This window comes from Siphateles boraxobius, unplaced genomic scaffold (assembly GCF_051911475.1).
Source record: "Siphateles boraxobius isolate OS27281-9 unplaced genomic scaffold, OSU_SipBor_1 22, whole genome shotgun sequence".
NCBI classification, from domain to species: domain Eukaryota; kingdom Metazoa; phylum Chordata; class Actinopteri; order Cypriniformes; family Leuciscidae; genus Siphateles; species Siphateles boraxobius.
In genome coordinates this window covers 35836929-35854426 of record NW_027508833.1, presented here as the reverse complement: position 1 = coordinate 35854426, position 17498 = coordinate 35836929, and the positions used below count along the sequence as shown (strand labels likewise).

The following is a 17498-nucleotide window of genomic DNA, read 5'->3' as shown; positions in this document are numbered from 1 at the left end:
CTCCTTGCAACTGTGTTTATTTTGTCATTGTTTGTCACGTTACTTTGCTGTATTTGGAAGTGTTTATGGTTAATCTCAACTATGAGATTGTCCTTTAAATTTTTGCAAACATAAATTACTGTTTATTTAAAGTACTGCAGCTGTTGACAAAATATATTCCTGAGATATGCCGCTGTGTAGCATAAAAACATTTACTAGGCACTTCATCAGCAATGTCGGCATTAACCTTTGACCTGATGCCCCTACGACCTACTAACAACAGCCGTTGGTTAATAAACAAATAGAATATAACTATAAGGGAAAGCTTAGTTGCTATAGCACTGGATTAGAATGAATAGCATAAAATTGTTTGTGAAGACACAATAGCATTTTGACTGATCTGGCAGTGCAAGAACAGATGGTACTGAAAGAAATGCATGAAACAGGCACAGCTGTTATGAAATCGAACACCGTCCACACAACACACACTTATGAGATTTACATATATGGATAAGAGGAAAGCTGATCAATTTATAATCATGCATGCAACTAACTATCTTTTCAAACCTGTGAAAAACTACCTTATCTAAAGTTTATTCTGAAAATGGAGCAGATATGATAGAGATATGTGCATTATTGCTACATAAAGACTTACATCCATGTGTTTCAGACAGAGCCCACACTGTTTGCTCTGTCTGAAACACATGGATGTAAGTCTTTATCCTCTACAGAGATCAATGATGAACTAGGCAGATGATATACAATGAGAAGAAATATTCAATGAACATTAGATTTACCTTACAGTATGACTGACTGAGGGGGAGGCAGTTATTGATTTATTTTTTCTATAAACTAAGATTTGTGCACTTTGAGTTGATCAACAACAAGTGAATCGATGAATTAACTAACTCTAAGTGGATTTTTATGATTTGTGTGTGTGTGAGATAGATAGATGGATGGATGGATGGATAGACAGGCATCTGATAGGTAGCCTGACATAGGTAGCCTAGATAGATTCACAATGTGACTTAATATCTGCACCCTTTGATTTAATTTACATAAAATAATTAAATGAGTTTTGGGGGGAATAACAAACGCGAAAAACTCAACTTTCAACAAAGGGAAAACTGGCTTTCATTGTAGTAGGCTAGGCTACTTTGTCGCATCATTTAAAGCGGTAGAAACGCCATCGTGTGGCCAAACTGTGTAAAATATTTATGTCTCATTTACAGTAAACCTACCACTATATTATTTTGTACCCCTCTCTTACAGTAATATCCATTATTATTATTATGCATAAGTGACGGTGAGTGAGTTTCACTAAGACAGTACCATTGTAGTTTCGTGCCATCTTGTGGCCAAATTGTGCAACACTTGGACCGTGCAGTTTCACTGAAGGACAGTGACGTGTTGTCTGATGGTCACTGCACTGTAATGCGTCTACTGCACATACCAGCGTGAATATGTGTAAGTGGATCATGCGATATACGCAAAAACAAACAATCATTTATTTTTTAAAAAGCAGGCATGGGCATGTCAGCAGCAGAACTCTGAAACATTTGCGCAATACACAATTATAAGCGCAAGAAATAAATCAGACCCATTCTACTGATGTACTTTGTTTATACTATCGAAAAGCTACGATAAGAAATAAGCCTTACCTATAGTATACACGGGATATTTGCTAATAGGATCTTCCCAGTTACGGATAAGATACTGCACATAAGAGGCGGTGCATGCGGAGGAATTACACGTTGTAAATGCAGTGTCAGCGACTCTACGTCGCGACGATGGAAGCTGGAGGAAGGCGGATTGGCGGAACGTGGGGAGCTCGAGGAGGAGCTGATTTTATCCGGGCCACGACACGTCCACGGAATCCACGTGCAGCCCGTCACTGGTGCAAACACACGGGGCTGTGCTGCTCGGCGTGGGTTACATCATGAAGCGAACGCTAACAGCCGCTGCGAGAGGTACAGTCGCATTTCACTTCTAGCATTGCTGTTACATTCTTACTGTTTGCTTTGCTAGTCATTAATTTTTTATACTAGCATCTATTAGTACAACGCTTAAAAAAAATAAAAAAAAAATAAAAAAAGAAGAAGAACAGACTTCTTTGTCGCAGTGTAGGATGTTGGGTCAACAGTAAGATTCTTCATATCCGTGTTTGATTCAAACAGTAACGTTACATTAAATTGCTGTATCATTATTTAATGGTCGATTCCTTTAAAGGGCGTTTTTGCTTTCTTTAATGATTCATGGGTCGTTTCTTTGACCATCTGGACTGATTGTGGTGACAGGTGTGCCAAAGCGATCCAGTGGAGCAGTTAATATGATCACAACACGACTTCTGTTCTTGCTCATCCTCCCTTCACTGAGTCTGTGTGCTCCACAAGCCCAGAAAACACTCAGGTAGGCCGCAATAACGCCATGCTATACTGTTCTGTATTATGACTGTACTATACAGTACTACACTATCCCCCCCAAACACTCACCCACATAATTTTGATTTGGATAGATAGACAGTTATCCAATTGTAAAATGTCAAGATTCAGTATGGCATTAAGATGGTGTGAAACATTTGTACATATTTTTCTTGACATTGGAAATAAATAATAAACGTGGCTCATTTTTCTTCTGATGTTTATGTTTTGTTCTGTTTTTCTAGCGACGGCATCATTGCACCAGACCTGGCTAATCCTTTTGGGTCCAGCGAAGAAAACCGCAGGTTATCTCTTTTGAATATATCTCCCTGATCTTACTTTACTGTCTTCAAACATACCCGATCGAACAACGTAGCTCAGTTGCCCAAAGGTTCAGAGTCCATTTTCACATCAGAGATAATGCTGAGATTTCCACAGCTGACACAAATGCTGAACAAGCAATAGCTATAAAAAAAGTGATACAAACAAAATGTTTTGTTGTGCTTTCCTGCTTATTTAAAAAATGTTGCAATATTTTAGAGGAAAACAATGCAGTTTTCTATACGGTGGATTTTTAGCTCAATTATGCCAGTATTTATCTTTAAAGTGTCAATTTGAATGTCTCAACATGGAAAAATACTGAATGAATTCAGACCATGCTCATTTCCCTATGTAAATACTGTAATCATAAGGCAGAACTAAAGTGGGCAATGATCTTTGATTCTGCATGACAGGCTCCTGCAAAGCTACATCAAGAGCAGCCTAAAGGAAGGACAGAGCAGTCCAGAACTGAACACCAGGGAACAAGGTTAATAGTTCATTATGAACATGATCTCTCAAAGAACTGCTTTTGTTTCACTCCTTTGTGCTTTGCATAGATTTTCTATTAAGCTAATTCCACTCCCTAGTTCCTGATGTTGAATGTCAACACATTTTAAGGACAATGATCTTAAACCGTTACAGTTCCATTAAAAATACTTAAGTACAGTACATTTATTTTCATAGATGCACAGCAGATGAGCTATGTGCATAATGGCATTTATTTATACATTACAGGCACAGAGTACTCACTCTCTTTATATATATATATATATATATATATATACGTATATTAGTAGTCAACATTTGAAGTGGATCAAAATCCTTCATCTAAGTTATACATGAATTTTGAACAATACCCGTTCTTGTCTTAGGACAACTTTAATTAACTTTTTTGATCCACATCAAATGTTGACTATTGTATATGCATTGCTGTGAAATGTATAAATGCATAGAAAACATATAATAATAATCTTGTGAATGCGTGTATATATGCGTGTTTTTATAAGCTTATTAATGATTTGTTCTCTTGTCGCAGAAGTGTTCTTCCTTTTCTCTTTGAATGATTATGATAGAAGTGGGCAGATGGATGGGCTTGAACTGATGCAACTTCTGACAGATTTCCTGACTTATCATGAAGTTATGCCAAACTCAACAGATTCTGTGAGTGCTGTTTAGTTTTGTCATAACATTCTAAGTAATCTCTCGAGTTCGATGACTTAAACTCGACGACTTAAACTCATTTACATTTTAGGTTGTATCTTTGGTGGATTACCTGCTACAAGCTCAGGATCTGAACCAGGATGGACTACTGGCTCCTTCAGAGCTGTTATCATCATCATCCACGATTGACCATCAGAAAGAAAACAATATTTTTCTCCCTGATCCACCAGCTGACGAGGCCTTAAAACACGAGCGAACACATACGAAATCAGAGAATGGAGATGCAGAAGTCAACCAAGAATCTGAACATGAGAATGAGACACAAGACCCATCTAAAGAACAACACACACAGGAAGAGAAGCCTGTAGATCATAACCAGATACCTGAAAAGCTTGAAGAACAGGATAACTAGCTGCAAACTTCAGAAGAGCAGGAGCTGCAAGATGATCATCAGCAGCTGAAGAACATGCCAGTCCATCAGGAGCAACCAGAGATGTAGTGACAAATTAAGCATGAAGTGCAACTTGACAATTTTTTTCAAAGACATCTCTCAAACAGATACAAATCAGCCATACATAGGAAACCCCTCACCTGTGACTGATAATTTATTTCTGGATACTAAAAGTTGTTTTGAAAGTCTAAAAACATTTGAATGACATTAGCATCATTGTACACGGTTTAATATGAAACAACTGAACTATACAGAAACTTCCAGAGTTGTGGAATCGAGACATCCACCTGAATTAGTATAAGTTCATCTTTTTTTGCACCATTTAAACTATGCAAAACTCAGAAAGTAAACCTTTAATTTACTGAAAATGATGCAAAAAATCCAGTCACAGCCAAGATCTAATAACCATTATTAAGGTTTGTACCAAACTCTTGGCATATTTCTAGTTTTTTTTGGGGGGTCATTATTAGGTTAATATAACCTAATAAACCTTAATTATTAGGTTAAATACCTTTGAATTAAACCATTCGAAGAGGAGCTGCTTTCATTTTTCTGCCTCAGTGTAAAAGGATTTGAATGGATCAGTATATAGACTTTATTTTGTAGTCATAAACAATTTAACAGTGCTTTACCGCTTTAAAAATAATAATTTTAAGCTCAAGTTACACAGTGAAGTGCTGTATTGCATGTCCAGATAGACAAAAGCTCACTCATGCCCAATTTCCAGTAGAGATTTCTCAGAACCATCAAGCCTCAGCATTGAGAATTTCTATACAATGTGTGAAACCACACTTTATCCTAGGTGGAAAGAAAACCATTTAAGGATAAAGATGTTGCAAGTGAAAAGCAGTCATGACAAAACGTTTGGTTTTAATATTTATTACACTTTAGACAAAATGCATTAAAACAACAATTAAGTAAAAAGTCATTCAACCTAAAAAGCAAATTTTAAAAGTCAAACATACTGAATGTGGCTGAGGCATCAAGATGTGCTAAAAATGTATAGACAAAGGTCTAAAACTGACTCCAATTACCTGGACTACACATTTTGTGGTGCATAATTTCATTCCCCAATTCAAAATAAACTAAAATATCGATTGGGGGTCCCCGTCTAAAAAGACTTAAAAACTCAATCACTGATTAGCAATGATTCTTGTACCATGGACATGACAGTCAGCTTAAGTTGAAGACATTCAATGCCCACGTTCTGAACAGTGCGCTCATTTCAGCTCTTGCAATTTTGTGGTTACATTGGGATTCCAGCTACAATTTCAGATTCAATGCCACAGTGGTCCTCACCTCGGAGAATCTTGAAAAATCCTGAAGTGGCAACAAAAGAAAATGGGTCAGATGAAGCAAATGCCTGCATGTGTAAAATCAGCTTGGTTATAAACTTGACTTGATACAAAATAAATGACCCTCACCATTATCACCCCAGTCAGTGTTCCAGGAGTTAGCAGCAAGCCAGTAGGGGACACTGTTTTCCTCTCCCCAGCCCAGGATCTTAATAGCATGACCACCTAGTGCAGATCCACTCAAGTGCTGATATACACCTATTTAAAAGAAAAATAATTTGAACTGTTCCATGCTGCATTAGTACTCTAGACGGACGCATGAATAGACTGAAACCAACCAGATTTATACAGCAGGAAGTCCTCATACACCGTGAAGGCTGCCTCAACTGGGCCGTTCTTAAAGAGTTCTTGCATGATAGCATTCTGATTAGATGGGACACTATAGGACGTCTTTCCTAGAATGACAAACAAGAACGGTTCAATCCATGAATTCACATCTTGCAGCATTCAAATCATCCTAACTCCACTAAGCCACTAGAGCGGCTCAGCAACCTTCCAAGGGCCTCAAGATGGTGTAAAGATTTAAATGAGCGAACATGTCTTTCAATTCACCCCCTCAAGAATTGTTTTTCTTTAAATACCCAGGGTTTCCAAGGTCTTGGCAGGGCTGTAAATCTGAGTAAGAGGATTTCTAGACCTGGAAAAACTCATGCAAATTAATCTTCAAGCATGGTCCATTTTTGTAAGGAATATACTTTAAAGTCCCTGTAAAGTCAAAATGAATTATGTGTTCTGAGTTTGTCACACCACAGAAAAATTTGTTATTAGCCACCCAACCAAATTTGAATGATAAAACAAGCCGGCAAGTACATAAAATAAGCTATCAAAATCTTGAAAAAATGAGCAGTAGCTGAAACCACGCCCACTCACGGGAAGCACTCACCAGTTGTCGGCGCGATGGGAGGATGAAGGCCGAGGCGTGAGATAGTCGGTTCGGCCCTATTCACCAGTAACAGCGGATTATCAGTGAATCCCACTTGTCTTTGACTAAAGTTTATAAAACTATCCCGTGTAAAATGATCACCACAGAGGCGGGTGTTTGCGGTGATCCTCAACTCTCCATCAAAGTGGCTCTTCACAAAATTAATCCACCTCTTCTTGATGTGATCGTTTTTAGGAAATGTAAATAAGGACACCGATCTGTTTTGTACGTGACCGCATCCAGGTAATACGCATTTCCGTGACGAACGCATAGCTAGCAAACTGTAGACTTTAGTAACTAATAATACTGACAGTAACTCGCGATTGAGCGGCAAACTGATGTGAATGTGTTCTAATTCTAAATATTCTTAGGGGAGCGGCCAGCCTCTGTGGCTCGATCCAGTGCGTCATCAAGTAGGGGCGTGTCCAGGAGCTCAGGGGCTCCAGTGCGTCATCGAGCCCCGATTTAGATCCGCCAAAAAAAAATCCGGAAAATAGTATTGGTGAAAAACTGTTTAACGGTCTAACTCCACAATTCAGAACTTCACAGTTCACAGTCTTTGTAATCGGTTTTAGCAATGCATTTATAATGAGTTTAGAATTTATTTTTAAAATTGCCTTTACAGGGACTTTAAGTGACGGCAAAATCTCGATATTGAATCAGGTTAAAGCAGTCTTTATCCAGAAGTCATAATGACGAAAAGACATGCAAATTGATTGGTTAAGAGTGAGATCACTGAAGAACAATGAGTTGTGGAAAGAAGTTGCTTTAAAAAGTTAACTATGAACGTCTATAATAATAATAATGGTTGAAATGCGACCTGAACCAATTTGTTTCTGAGTTCTTACCAAAGTGTTTGTCCTCCTTGTAAGAAGGGCTGTACCCAGGTTCACAGGACATCTCGCAGTTAGGAGTGTCACCACCCTCTCCGGTACAAGGAGGGCGACTGCCATTCACATGATGCTCACAGGGTTCAATGGTGTATGGACGACAGCCTAAAAATAACTCGTTAATACACAGTTGAAGCTCAACACTTAAAATGCTCAGCAGAAAGCAAGGTAGATACTAACCAACATGGGAGTTATAGAGTCCACCGGTGACCAGACCCTCTGTGCTCCAGTAGTCCCATGCAGCAGAGGGGTATCCACCGTTACATCTGAGATCAAAACACACTGACTTAGCATCTTGTGTAATATCTAAAAAATGCATCAAAACGCAAACCTCAAGGCTGGAATTCACAACCTCTGAACATCTTTTTGCCCCAATTTTCAGTCTGGACAAAATCAAGCCTATTTTTGAAATTGATTCAATTTTAGAACAAATTATTTTGTCATGAGTTTTTGTAACCGGAAAGACTGGTAGTGTAATTTAGTGTGTGATACCCAGCTTTTTCACCAACCATTAGCAAAGTCAGCAAGCGTATGATGCCAAAACAGGTTTTGAAATTTAAAACATGCAGTGCATCCCAGACTTATTCAAGAAATGGTATTACTAAACAGATCACAGAGTCACGGCAGGATGAAATCAAACAAATTGTTTGTGAAATCTAATTCTTGTCAAATAGATTGGCACTAGCACACACACTAACTTACCCCATGCCACAGCTGTCACAGCAGGTAAGCAGGTCCTGAGAAGAAATCTCCACACTCACTTTGGCATTGCTGTGGATACATACTCTGTCAGAGATGGCTTCAGCAGCCCCAAATGCCTGTGTAAAACCATGAAACCATGAGTAAAAACATGAAACAAACACAAATTGCAATCCAAACTAATACTGTGCACCAGAGAGGAGACCTCACCCAGCATGAACCACAAGAACCCTGGTCTCGGATCTCTTTAAGAGTGGGGCAGTTTGGCCACTGCTCTCTGGCATCAAAATTAGTGGGGAGCTTGAGGTTACGCGCATACTGAACCCTGGTTAAAAACAAAGCAAACTCTGTTATATACTAGACCTAGAATGTAGAACTGAAAAAAATAGGTATGGTGAAACCTACATAAAGCAAGAAAACACATGACAAAGTAGTCATGTACACCATGACTGCAAAGTTAACAAGTTGCACTTCCTCTAGAAGACTTCACACCCTTTTATTTTCTCACATCACATTCAAATGTACTCACATGACAGGGAGTTTGGGCCCTTTCAGAAAAGTCCCACACAACCTCTTCACATAGCTGTAGTCAACATCACGGAAGTTGTGTCCAGCCTACAGGGGAGAACACCAGACTCTTGCATTCAATTTTAAATTAAGAAGAGCAATCAAGAACCATAAAAGAAAACAGCATTACAAATAGTTTCTCAATACCGGCTCAGTCATTCTCGCTAGAATTCAATTTAGAGCGAAATGAAGAAATGTAGAACACCTTACCATCCAAGTAGTGTTTGCTTTATTGATGAAATTGACCATCTCATGAGACAGGGGAGCGAGGCGAGGTCGAGCCCAGCTGACTGAAAGGGCCGAGATCACGCACAGGAAAGCCAGCCGCCACATTCTGAAAACAAGAAAACTCAATCAATCCAACTTGAAAACAGACAAGGTTTAAGCCAAGACCAAGACTAAAATGCATGTTTGAGCAGTTTTAACTGAAAGCAACTTGCACTGACATATCTTAATATATGTCAGTGCCATGGTTTTGTCTCAAGATACACAACCGTAAGGTTTTTTTCTAAAAGCTACTTAAATGTCCCAATTCTGGCTTAATCTAAGCCCTGTCTGTGAAACCAAGCCACAGTCTGAAACACCAAAGAGAGTCAGTAGCACATCAATGTAATGTCACTTCAATCTTCAGGTGAAACGGCTCACTGACCGCTTACAGTAGAAGCTATCATCTTTAGGCTGCAGTCATGCAAAAGCTCTTGACATTTAAGATGTACATGCTTAACCTCTTAATGGTTATGGAACAAGACAAACAAGCCTTGATCAACTAGGCTACAAGGGTAAGAGGTTTAGGCTTTAGGCATCTTATTTATAAAAGGGGCATCCACCTCAGTGGTTTAGGAACTAATTTTGTTTTAAAACATTACCAAATTATTAAGACGCAATTTTGAAAAATCTGTAGATCCAATAAGAGTCTTAGCGAAAGGTCATTACAAATATACTCATGTTGGGTTGCACTTCCTCTAATAGGCATATGATGACATCAAGTGTGCGTGAGTCAGCGCAATTTACAGGAAAATCTTGCTGGTTAACAGAAACCCATCCTACTTCGACCCCAACCCCAGGGGTAATATGGACGATTACTAGTAACGTTAGTCAAAAACAGGAGACACGAACACCGTCAGAAGCCAATTATGTCAAGTTAGTAAGAATATTGTTCGCTGCATTTGGGGGTTGCCATTTAAGATAAGTGCAAGACCATTAACTGCCCGTGGCTGTTTGTGTTTGAAACATAATATAGGTTCTCTGTAAGTAAACTAGCAGTGTAATTTCAACTTGAGCTACTGAAGCATTCCCAGGCGTTCAAAGACAAGCTCTGGTTTCCATTCCTCATTCTTTCGTTTTTAACTGCAGGCCTTGTTTACATAAACCAACAATTAATCCATATTTTAAGGTCAAATGAAGCCTGTAAGCCTTTGAGCTCACATTTAATAGCAGGAAGTCCCGTTGCACGGATAAAAATTAAGTCACTCCCTGATAAATGTGTTGAACAATAATTTTCGTTTGATAAGTTATCATACGCTGCTATCACCATGACCTTTTTGAATATCTCGTTGGCATTCAAATTAAAAGAAAACCATCTACAGTCTCAAGATTTAAATGCAGATTTAAGTAATATAGAAGTCTTACCTGTCGTTTTTCTGCTGGCAGTTGTGCTGTTAGAAAGTGTGTCTCGCTCCCCAAAACTTCCACTGGGCGGAAATAAACATCAGGCGAAAGACACGCTGATGGCTATATAAAGAAACGACAGACCACGTGATCAAAGTCATGTGCTCGTGGGTCTGCTGACTCTGACGTGATCAAATCTGTTTACTTAAGCAATCACAGTACTGTTTGTAAATTTATTTCATATGTAAATGTGATTAATAGTATGGAACCCAATTTCCACCACATAAGAATAAAACCAGGCTTGGTAAATCATGATAGAAAAAGTCATAATTATGACATAAAAGTCATATTGTGAGTTTACACCTCGCAATTCTGACTTTTTTTTTCTCAGAATTGTGTGATATAAACTTGCAATTGCAAGTTATAAAGTCAGAATTGTGAGATAAACTCACAATTCTGAGGAAAAAAAGAAAACAAACAAAAAAATCCTCAGAATTGGACATAACTTGCAATTGCGAGTTTATCTCAATCCTGAGAGGAAAGGTGAGAATTACGAGATATAAATTAGCAATTGCGAGAAAAAACGTCAGAATTGTGTAGATTCTCGCTATTCTGACTTTTTTCTCGCATTTTTGAAGGTTTCTCGCAATTGCAAACTGTTTATATCTTGCAATTCTGACTTAACTCGCGACTTTAACACGCAATTGCTATATTACACAATTCTGATTTCTGAATTAATGTGAACTCTCAATTGCAAGAAGAAAAGTCATAATTGTGAGATAAAAAGTCACAATTACTTTTTATTTTATTTTATTTATGGAGGAAATAAGGTATAGGCCTACACGTGTCTAAATATGAAACGAGATTTAGATTTGTCATGAATTCGTTTTTTTATGTCTGATGTTTTTCAGTCGTGTTTAGTATTTTGTGTTAGTTACATGAACGAACCTGTTTTGAATATTTAATATTTGCTCGGTGGGTGACGTCACATCGAGCGGCAGCCTCCAAAAACTGACCACCAGAAAGACTCGACTCAGAAAGAATCACACAAAGCGCACCCCATTCAGCGCAGAAGAGTCCTTGAATAACGGAATACCAAAAACTTTGAAAAAAGACAGAAGTGCAACGATGCAGAATCGAAAGGGAAGTGCAGTCACATGGAGTCACGTATGTCTCTACTCTTTTTCAGGAGTCATCGTTTTATTGGAGAAAGCGGCACGTAAGTTATTTTCCGTTTAATCATTCCTTCCCAAACCGCTATCTGTGCTACTAAACATATTTGGCAGCTGCATCGGCATGTGGACGTGGGTTCTGCCAGTTCGGACTTGTTTTATTATGAGTTCAGTTTTGTTAATGACATTATTACAATGCTGTTATGGTTTCTTCGCTGCATTTGAGCGCCTTTTTCATGAATGGCGAGAAGGAGTGGGCGTGTTCTGTCTCACAGCTGCTTCTTATCAGAGACAGAGCCAGAAAAGAAGCAATCAAAGTCGAAATGGACTCTGTTTTTTGACTTTTTTTTTATTTGATCGTTTCTGTCATCAGTTGCACTGTGCTTCACACACTACCTCTGGATGGGAGAAGAGCTGCTGGCCTGGTTGACACTGGGTCTGTGCTTGGCTTCTGTCACTGCTGTGCAGCTGCTCAGTCTGAGGTGGTACATCACTGATGATGCAGAGAGATCCAAGCCCTCACTCATCCTTGTGCACTGCCTTCATCTGGGCATCTATCACAGGTCAAAACACTATATCGTTTAGATTCAGAACGGCATTCAATCAGTTATAAAGAGTGAGGTGGAAAACTAGTAAATTATTGTACAATACAATAACATACTGTATAATCCTGTGAATTAATAAAAAAAAATTATAGGTTGTACTTTGCATAAATAAAATTAAGCCTATTTTTAGGACTATATGTTTTTTGTTTTTTTGCATTGTGACAATATTATCCTTTGTGACACTTATCCTTTATTTGATGAACAGACTTAGTTTAGGCTTTTATTTCCGCTCACATCCTCAAATTGTTTATTTTTTTTATACATACATATATATATACAGTATTATTATTTATTTATTTTTGCATTGTGACAATATGCTTTTTTACACTTATCCTTTATTTGATGAACAGATTTAGTTTAGGCTTTTATTTCCCCCCACATCCTCAAATTGTTTAGTTTAAAAAAAATTTTTTTTGTAATTTCCTTTACTCTCAACTTTGATTTTCCTTACCTTAATACATTATTTTTGTACTATATTACATTAATACAATGATATTTTAAGTTATGTAAGCATAAATAAAATGTTGAGCTTTTTTGACCTATTCATCAAAGAATCCTGGAATTTTTTTTTATCATGGTTTCGACAAAAATGTTAGCAGCACAACTGATTTCAACACTGATAATGAAAAGAAATATTTCTTTAGCATCAAATCGTCATATTATAATGATTTCTGAAGGATCGTGTGACACTGAAGACTGGCGTAATGATGCTGAAAATTCAGCTTTATCACAGGATTACCATTTTTAAATAAAATAAAATAGAAAACAGTTATTATAAATTGTAATAATATTTGACAGTATTACTGTTTTTGCTGTATTTTTAATGATATTATTTATCACACAAAAGGCTGCTGTTGATTTCTAAGACGTGTGTATATGTTTTATATTTGCAGGTTATGGAGCTGCATGAAGTCTCAAGGTGGGCAGCTGAAGTTTGTTGAATTACTAATGCATCAGGCTGATGTTTCTGCTCTGTGTCTGATCGAGGCCCTGACGCTCAGCCTGCCTCAAAGTCTACTGCAGACCTACAGTTTATTCACCCTTCACCCCGGCTTTCTGTCACCAGGTATGTGACTTCCCTTTTGGCACGAACAGAACAAGCTTCACTCACGTTAACAGTTTTCATTGGAAATAATGAAATAAGTCAGTTTACTGAAATGACGTATGCAGCCAACAAATATGTCCTCCGGAGGACGCAGCCCTCAACATAAGACACAGTTTTAATAATTTTTACTGTGCACTCTACCAAAAAAGAAACTGCTACACTTAATTCTAGTTCGCTTAGCATTCACACTGTCATTTCTAACAAAAGAACCTAAAGATACAAAACAAAAGGGATAAGGTCACAACCTGATTGGACAGCTTTCATGACTACATATATTTGAGATGGAACATATCAAACATCTAAAACGATGCTGTGTGCTGTGCTTGATGTATGTGCGTACATATGCGTAGTCAAAACAGTGCTAGGAATTCCTCTATTGCACACAAACAAAGACTTGCTGCAAGTAGACGTGGTTCTGACGCCGGTACCAAACTGAAATGATGACATAGCGCATATGACGAGAAGAACCTGTAAAAAAATGTTTTGTTATAACAACATTTTTTTCGTTTGTCAAATCAGCTTAGATAATTTATGTGGTTCCGATAACATACTATTTAGAGTTTCTGTTGATTAAACCAATCTCCTTCATTGTATTAACTCAATTTTTTTATTTCAATTAACTTAAAACAACCAGGTTACTTTTCTTTTAAACTAAACCAACAATAATTTCTTACAGTGCAGGTATCCTTGAGCATTCTGTCCTTTTAGGGTCGCATCTTCTCATCCTTTTTTTGGTTCGTTTAGGTGTCTGGTCCGTGTTGCATTCATATTTCAATCGAACCATGGTCATTTTTGTATACAAAAACTGAAACAAAGACAATTGATCATAAAACATTTCCGTAAACTGAAAAAAAAAATGTAAACAAAACGAAACTAATAACTGTTACTGAAAAACAAACTAAACTAATAATCATCATGCACAGGAGTTTAGCTGAGGGAGAGACGCAGAGCAGTTAAAAGTGCACTGTGAACGTCATAATTGGGGAATAATCGATACTTCACTTGAAGTGGAGAGGGAAATGTACCCACCTGACATGCGAATCACTACAGTATCAACGCATCACGTGCACACTTATTCACATGTACCGCACTAACAGAGCAATCGCACCAGAGTTCGTTTTAATCGAAATCAAACCTGCCAAGTGTGAACATACACTGTTTATTCCCTGAACCTCTTTTTACAGTGGTCTTCTGTGTCGGGCTGAGCCTGCTGAATGTGTCCTGGTTTCTGGTCCTGTTCAGCCGCTCATGCTTTCTGCTTCGTCCTGGTCACCTGCACATGACTCCTGCTGCAATGCTGTGCCAGCTCGTATGGAGAGGGGGCATGTTGGGTGCCAGGGTGGCCAGCCTCATGTTCTTCTGCAGTACGTTTCACTGGTGGTTCTCTGGAGTCGTGGGTGAGTCAAGCCTTGTGTCAAATCCTTACACATAAAAGTCTTCACAGTTAGTTTGCGTGACACCTGTAAAAGGATGATTTGTTAATAAATGGCTGCTTTGTGATTGTCTTTTTAAATCCCTGCTCAGGTTTCCACTGGCTCATAATGACATTCTGGCAAGTGTCCCAGCAGACAGACATCTGCATTAACCGGAGTTCCTGGCGTCTCTTCAACTTCATCTTAGGGGCTCTGCACATTTTCCTGTTTTTTAACGTTAAAGACGGTCCCTCGCGGTACCGCATGACTGGGTTCTATTTGGTAGGTTTCTCTGCACAGCAGTGTTATTTGACTATTATTTAGATTGTCTTATAATATTTATTAAATATATTTTTTAATTGGCTTTTATTGTTTATATATTCAATTTGGATTTTACTTTTAGTAATTTTATGTGCTTTTGTAAAAAAAAAAAAGAAATCAGTTTTAGTTTGTCATTTTAGAACTTTTGATTAGGTTTTCATCTAATATATAATCATTTATTTAATTTCATTAATATTTTTGTTCAATTTTAGGAGGATATTAAAAATAAAAAAATACATTTTAGTAACAATAAAACACTGCTCCTCTGTCAGTAATAAATGTGAATGGGGAAATCAGCAGAATATTGTAACATTGTGCAAAATATTTGTAAATCTGTCTGGACTGTTTGTGTCCAGATTGTGAGAAATGCTGCAAGGTTGCGTTGACTTTTATGCTGATGACCAATTTAGATATAGCGAATCTTCTCTCAAGAATAATAGCTTTGTTAACATCTTTGTTTTTTTTATTGTTTATTGATTGATTTTACAGTTAATGTTGCTGGAGAACACGTTCCTTCTACTTCTGGCGTCAGACTCGCTCAGTGGGCCTTCATGGGACAGCATGAGTATTCCTGTGGCTGTCTTGTGCAGCTTCTTTATCGGTAAACATTATGGATTCACTGATATTAAAAATCCTGATATCGATAATTATTTTCATGTTACGGCCAATAACCTTTAAATGGCCATTATTCAAATGATAGACTATTTTGTCTAATTAAATTATAAATAAAACTCTAAAAACTAAAATCAAGTGAATTTAGGCATCACAACCATATAATGTACAGTATGAAATTTTTTTATTCATTTTGAGATTTACTAAAGATTATATTTAACATGGTTACTAAACTATTAGTGTTTTTAAAGATTGCCGTTAGATGACAGCAAGGTGATCTGGATAGAAAAATAGGCGAAATGAGCACATACAATTAAATATCCAGATTATGCTGCTTTTTAAATTTTTATTTTTACATTTGCAACTTTCTTTAGTGTGTATTGTCCATTCCTAGAAATCACTTTTTCTTATAAAGACATATAAGCTCACATAGTGTAATGAAACATGTTGCAAATTACAATTATAATGTTCTCTGGTGTCTATTTTTCTAGGTGTCATTTTTGTGGTTCTCTACTACCGATTTCTTCATCCAAAATCCACTGAGATCCTCCAGAGTCTGAGACTCCAAATGAGCTTGACAACTATTGACCGAACAACGGATGGACACTGCAAAGACAGGACAGTTGAGTCGTCCACACAGAATCATGGCACTTTCTCAGTGACCGATTTTTCTCCTGTGAAGCATGCAGGAGGCTGTTCTGTTCAGCCTCTAGAGGGCGCTTGGCACCATCATCTTATGTTAATACACCTGGCTCTCAAAACTGGAAACCCAGACAAGATCAACTGCCTCTATGGAGACAGAGGGCTTTCATTCTTCCTGGGGAATGATGATGCACCCGACACAGATGCTGAAGGGCACTCTTGTAACCATCCATCAGTGGAAGCAGGTGAACGATCTGAAAGCTGTCCGGTTGAAAACAGAGAGGGATTTTCTGGTGCTGAAGTCGGACAGCAGTCTCCAGAGAAGGGTGCGGTGTATAACACATGTCCCGCAGACTGCAGTAGTACTGTTTACTTCAGTGCGGAACCCAATTCCTATAGTGTCAGCGATTCTACCTTAGATAAAGAGAATATGGCTGTGATCAGTCCCATTATGAATGGAGCTGAACTGATCTTGACTGCTAAACAGCTGTTGAACAGGAACCCATGTTATACCTCTACTCCAATGCAAGACTTCAAAACAATGCATAGTACAAGTCCTCGATTAGCAGGGGCTCGAAGACAGGTACAGTTTTGATATATTAAAACTGGTATACCATAAAAATATGTGAATTATTTGGGATAAAGCTAGTAAACATTATCTGTTTATTATTAGCACATAAGCTGCAGGTTTTCTTTATCTGCAGTTTGTTACCATTAGTTATAAGCTTAGTGAATTAAAATCAGTTTACATTTATTACTATTAAGTTACATGGACAAATTTTACATGCTGCTCTTTTTTTTGTCTGTTGGACCATAATGTTTGATACATTTCTATGTTTTTTTTTACCATTTAATTTTATATTTCATGTATATTTTATATATCTTCTATATCTATATTTGATCAGGTATACAATATAGATTGTTGTGTTTTGGTTAATCTGTGGAGAAAAAAGTTTGTTTTAATATAATTTTATGGTTCAGTGTCAAAATAAGTATTTATAAGATTGGTTAAAGGTACTATATGTAACTTTTTTTGTTTTGTTCAAGATTAGCATTTAAATAATGAGTCAATACATTATCAATCATTCTTTCAAAACATTTTTGTCTCAGCCTGATTCTATGGTAAGGCATTTAATATAAGTGTTTAATTATTTGACCTGAAGGGCCGTACACACCGGGACGAATATCGGCGCGCGTTATTTGCCAGCGTTTTTCAACGCGTTTTTTGTGTTCACACCTAAGCGATTTTCGCTGAC

The 17498-nt window shown here is 37.6% G+C and overlaps 3 protein-coding genes across 5 annotated transcripts; 2 read left to right on the top strand and 1 right to left on the bottom strand.

Moving 5' to 3' along the window:
* Positions 1–1732: 1732 nt before the first annotated feature.
* Positions 1733–4869, top strand: cgref1 (cell growth regulator with EF-hand domain 1). The gene is made up of 6 exons (XM_077239949.1): positions 1733–1949; positions 2277–2388; positions 2645–2704; positions 3134–3207; positions 3757–3881; positions 3973–4869. Exons 1-6 carry the CDS (start codon positions 1919–1921, stop codon positions 4291–4293), a joined length of 723 nt encoding a protein of 240 aa, XP_077096064.1. The 5' UTR covers positions 1733–1918; the 3' UTR covers positions 4294–4869.
* Positions 4870–5195: 326 nt separating this feature from the next.
* ctsba (cathepsin Ba) lies at positions 5196–10536 on the bottom strand. Of its 2 annotated transcripts, XM_077239943.1 has the most exons (10): positions 10395–10536; positions 8976–9099; positions 8728–8813; positions 8409–8523; positions 8202–8317; positions 7680–7765; positions 7458–7604; positions 5966–6082; positions 5757–5885; positions 5196–5652 (listed from the first exon to the last, which is right to left on the bottom strand). In XM_077239943.1, exons 2-10 carry the CDS (start codon positions 9096–9098, stop codon positions 5579–5581), a joined length of 993 nt encoding a protein of 330 aa, XP_077096058.1. In that variant the 5' UTR covers position 9099; positions 10395–10536; the 3' UTR covers positions 5196–5578. The 2 variants fall into 2 exon arrangements, with proteins under 2 accessions (XP_077096058.1, XP_077096059.1); XM_077239944.1 differs by lacking the exons at positions 8202–8317; positions 8728–8813; positions 8976–9099; positions 10395–10536 and having other exon boundaries at positions 8409–8482.
* Positions 10537–11366: 830 nt separating this feature from the next.
* On the top strand, positions 11367–17340 carry xkr5b (XK related 5b). 2 transcript variants are annotated; one of them, XM_077239933.1, is made up of 7 exons: positions 11367–11592; positions 11919–12108; positions 13044–13216; positions 14440–14652; positions 14780–14949; positions 15478–15589; positions 16092–17340. In XM_077239933.1, exons 1-7 carry the CDS (start codon positions 11502–11504, stop codon positions 16835–16837), a joined length of 1695 nt encoding a protein of 564 aa, XP_077096048.1. In that variant the 5' UTR covers positions 11367–11501; the 3' UTR covers positions 16838–17340. The 2 variants fall into 2 exon arrangements, with proteins under 2 accessions (XP_077096048.1, XP_077096049.1); XM_077239934.1 differs by lacking the exon at positions 11919–12108 and having other exon boundaries at positions 11405–11592; positions 16092–16940.
* The last annotated feature ends 158 nt before the right edge of the window (positions 17341–17498 follow it).

What these genes read in the sequence shown, in the direction of transcription:
- xkr5b (XM_077239933.1), top strand. Translation starts at nt 11,502, where the DNA reads ATGCAGAATCGAAAGGGAAGTGCAGTCACATGGAGTCACGTATGTCTC. An exon ending in GTGGTTCTCTGGAGTCGTGG is followed by an intron (nt 14,653 to 14,779) that starts GTGAGTCAAGCC and finishes ATCCCTGCTCAG; the next exon opens with GTTTCCACTGGCTCATAATG. An exon ending in GCATGACTGGGTTCTATTTG is followed by an intron (nt 14,950 to 15,477) that starts GTAGGTTTCTCT and finishes TTGATTTTACAG; the next exon opens with TTAATGTTGCTGGAGAACAC.
- cgref1 (XM_077239949.1), top strand. Translation starts at nt 1,919, where the DNA reads ATGAAGCGAACGCTAACAGCCGCTGCGAGAG. An exon ending in GCTAACAGCCGCTGCGAGAG is followed by an intron (nt 1,950 to 2,276) that starts GTACAGTCGCAT and finishes TTGTGGTGACAG; the next exon opens with GTGTGCCAAAGCGATCCAGT. An exon ending in TCCAGCGAAGAAAACCGCAG is followed by an intron (nt 2,705 to 3,133) that starts GTTATCTCTTTT and finishes TCTGCATGACAG; the next exon opens with GCTCCTGCAAAGCTACATCA.
- ctsba (XM_077239943.1), bottom strand. Translation starts at nt 9,098, where the DNA reads ATGTGGCGGCTGGCTTTCCTGTGCGTGATCTCGGCCCTTTCAGTCAGC. An exon ending in GGGCCCAAACTCCCTGTCAT is followed by an intron (nt 8,524 to 8,727) that starts GTGAGTACATTT and finishes GTTTTTAACCAG; the next exon opens with GGTTCAGTATGCGCGTAACC. An exon ending in TGTGACAGCTGTGGCATGGG is followed by an intron (nt 7,766 to 8,201) that starts GTAAGTTAGTGT and finishes TTTTGATCTCAG; the next exon opens with ATGTAACGGTGGATACCCCT.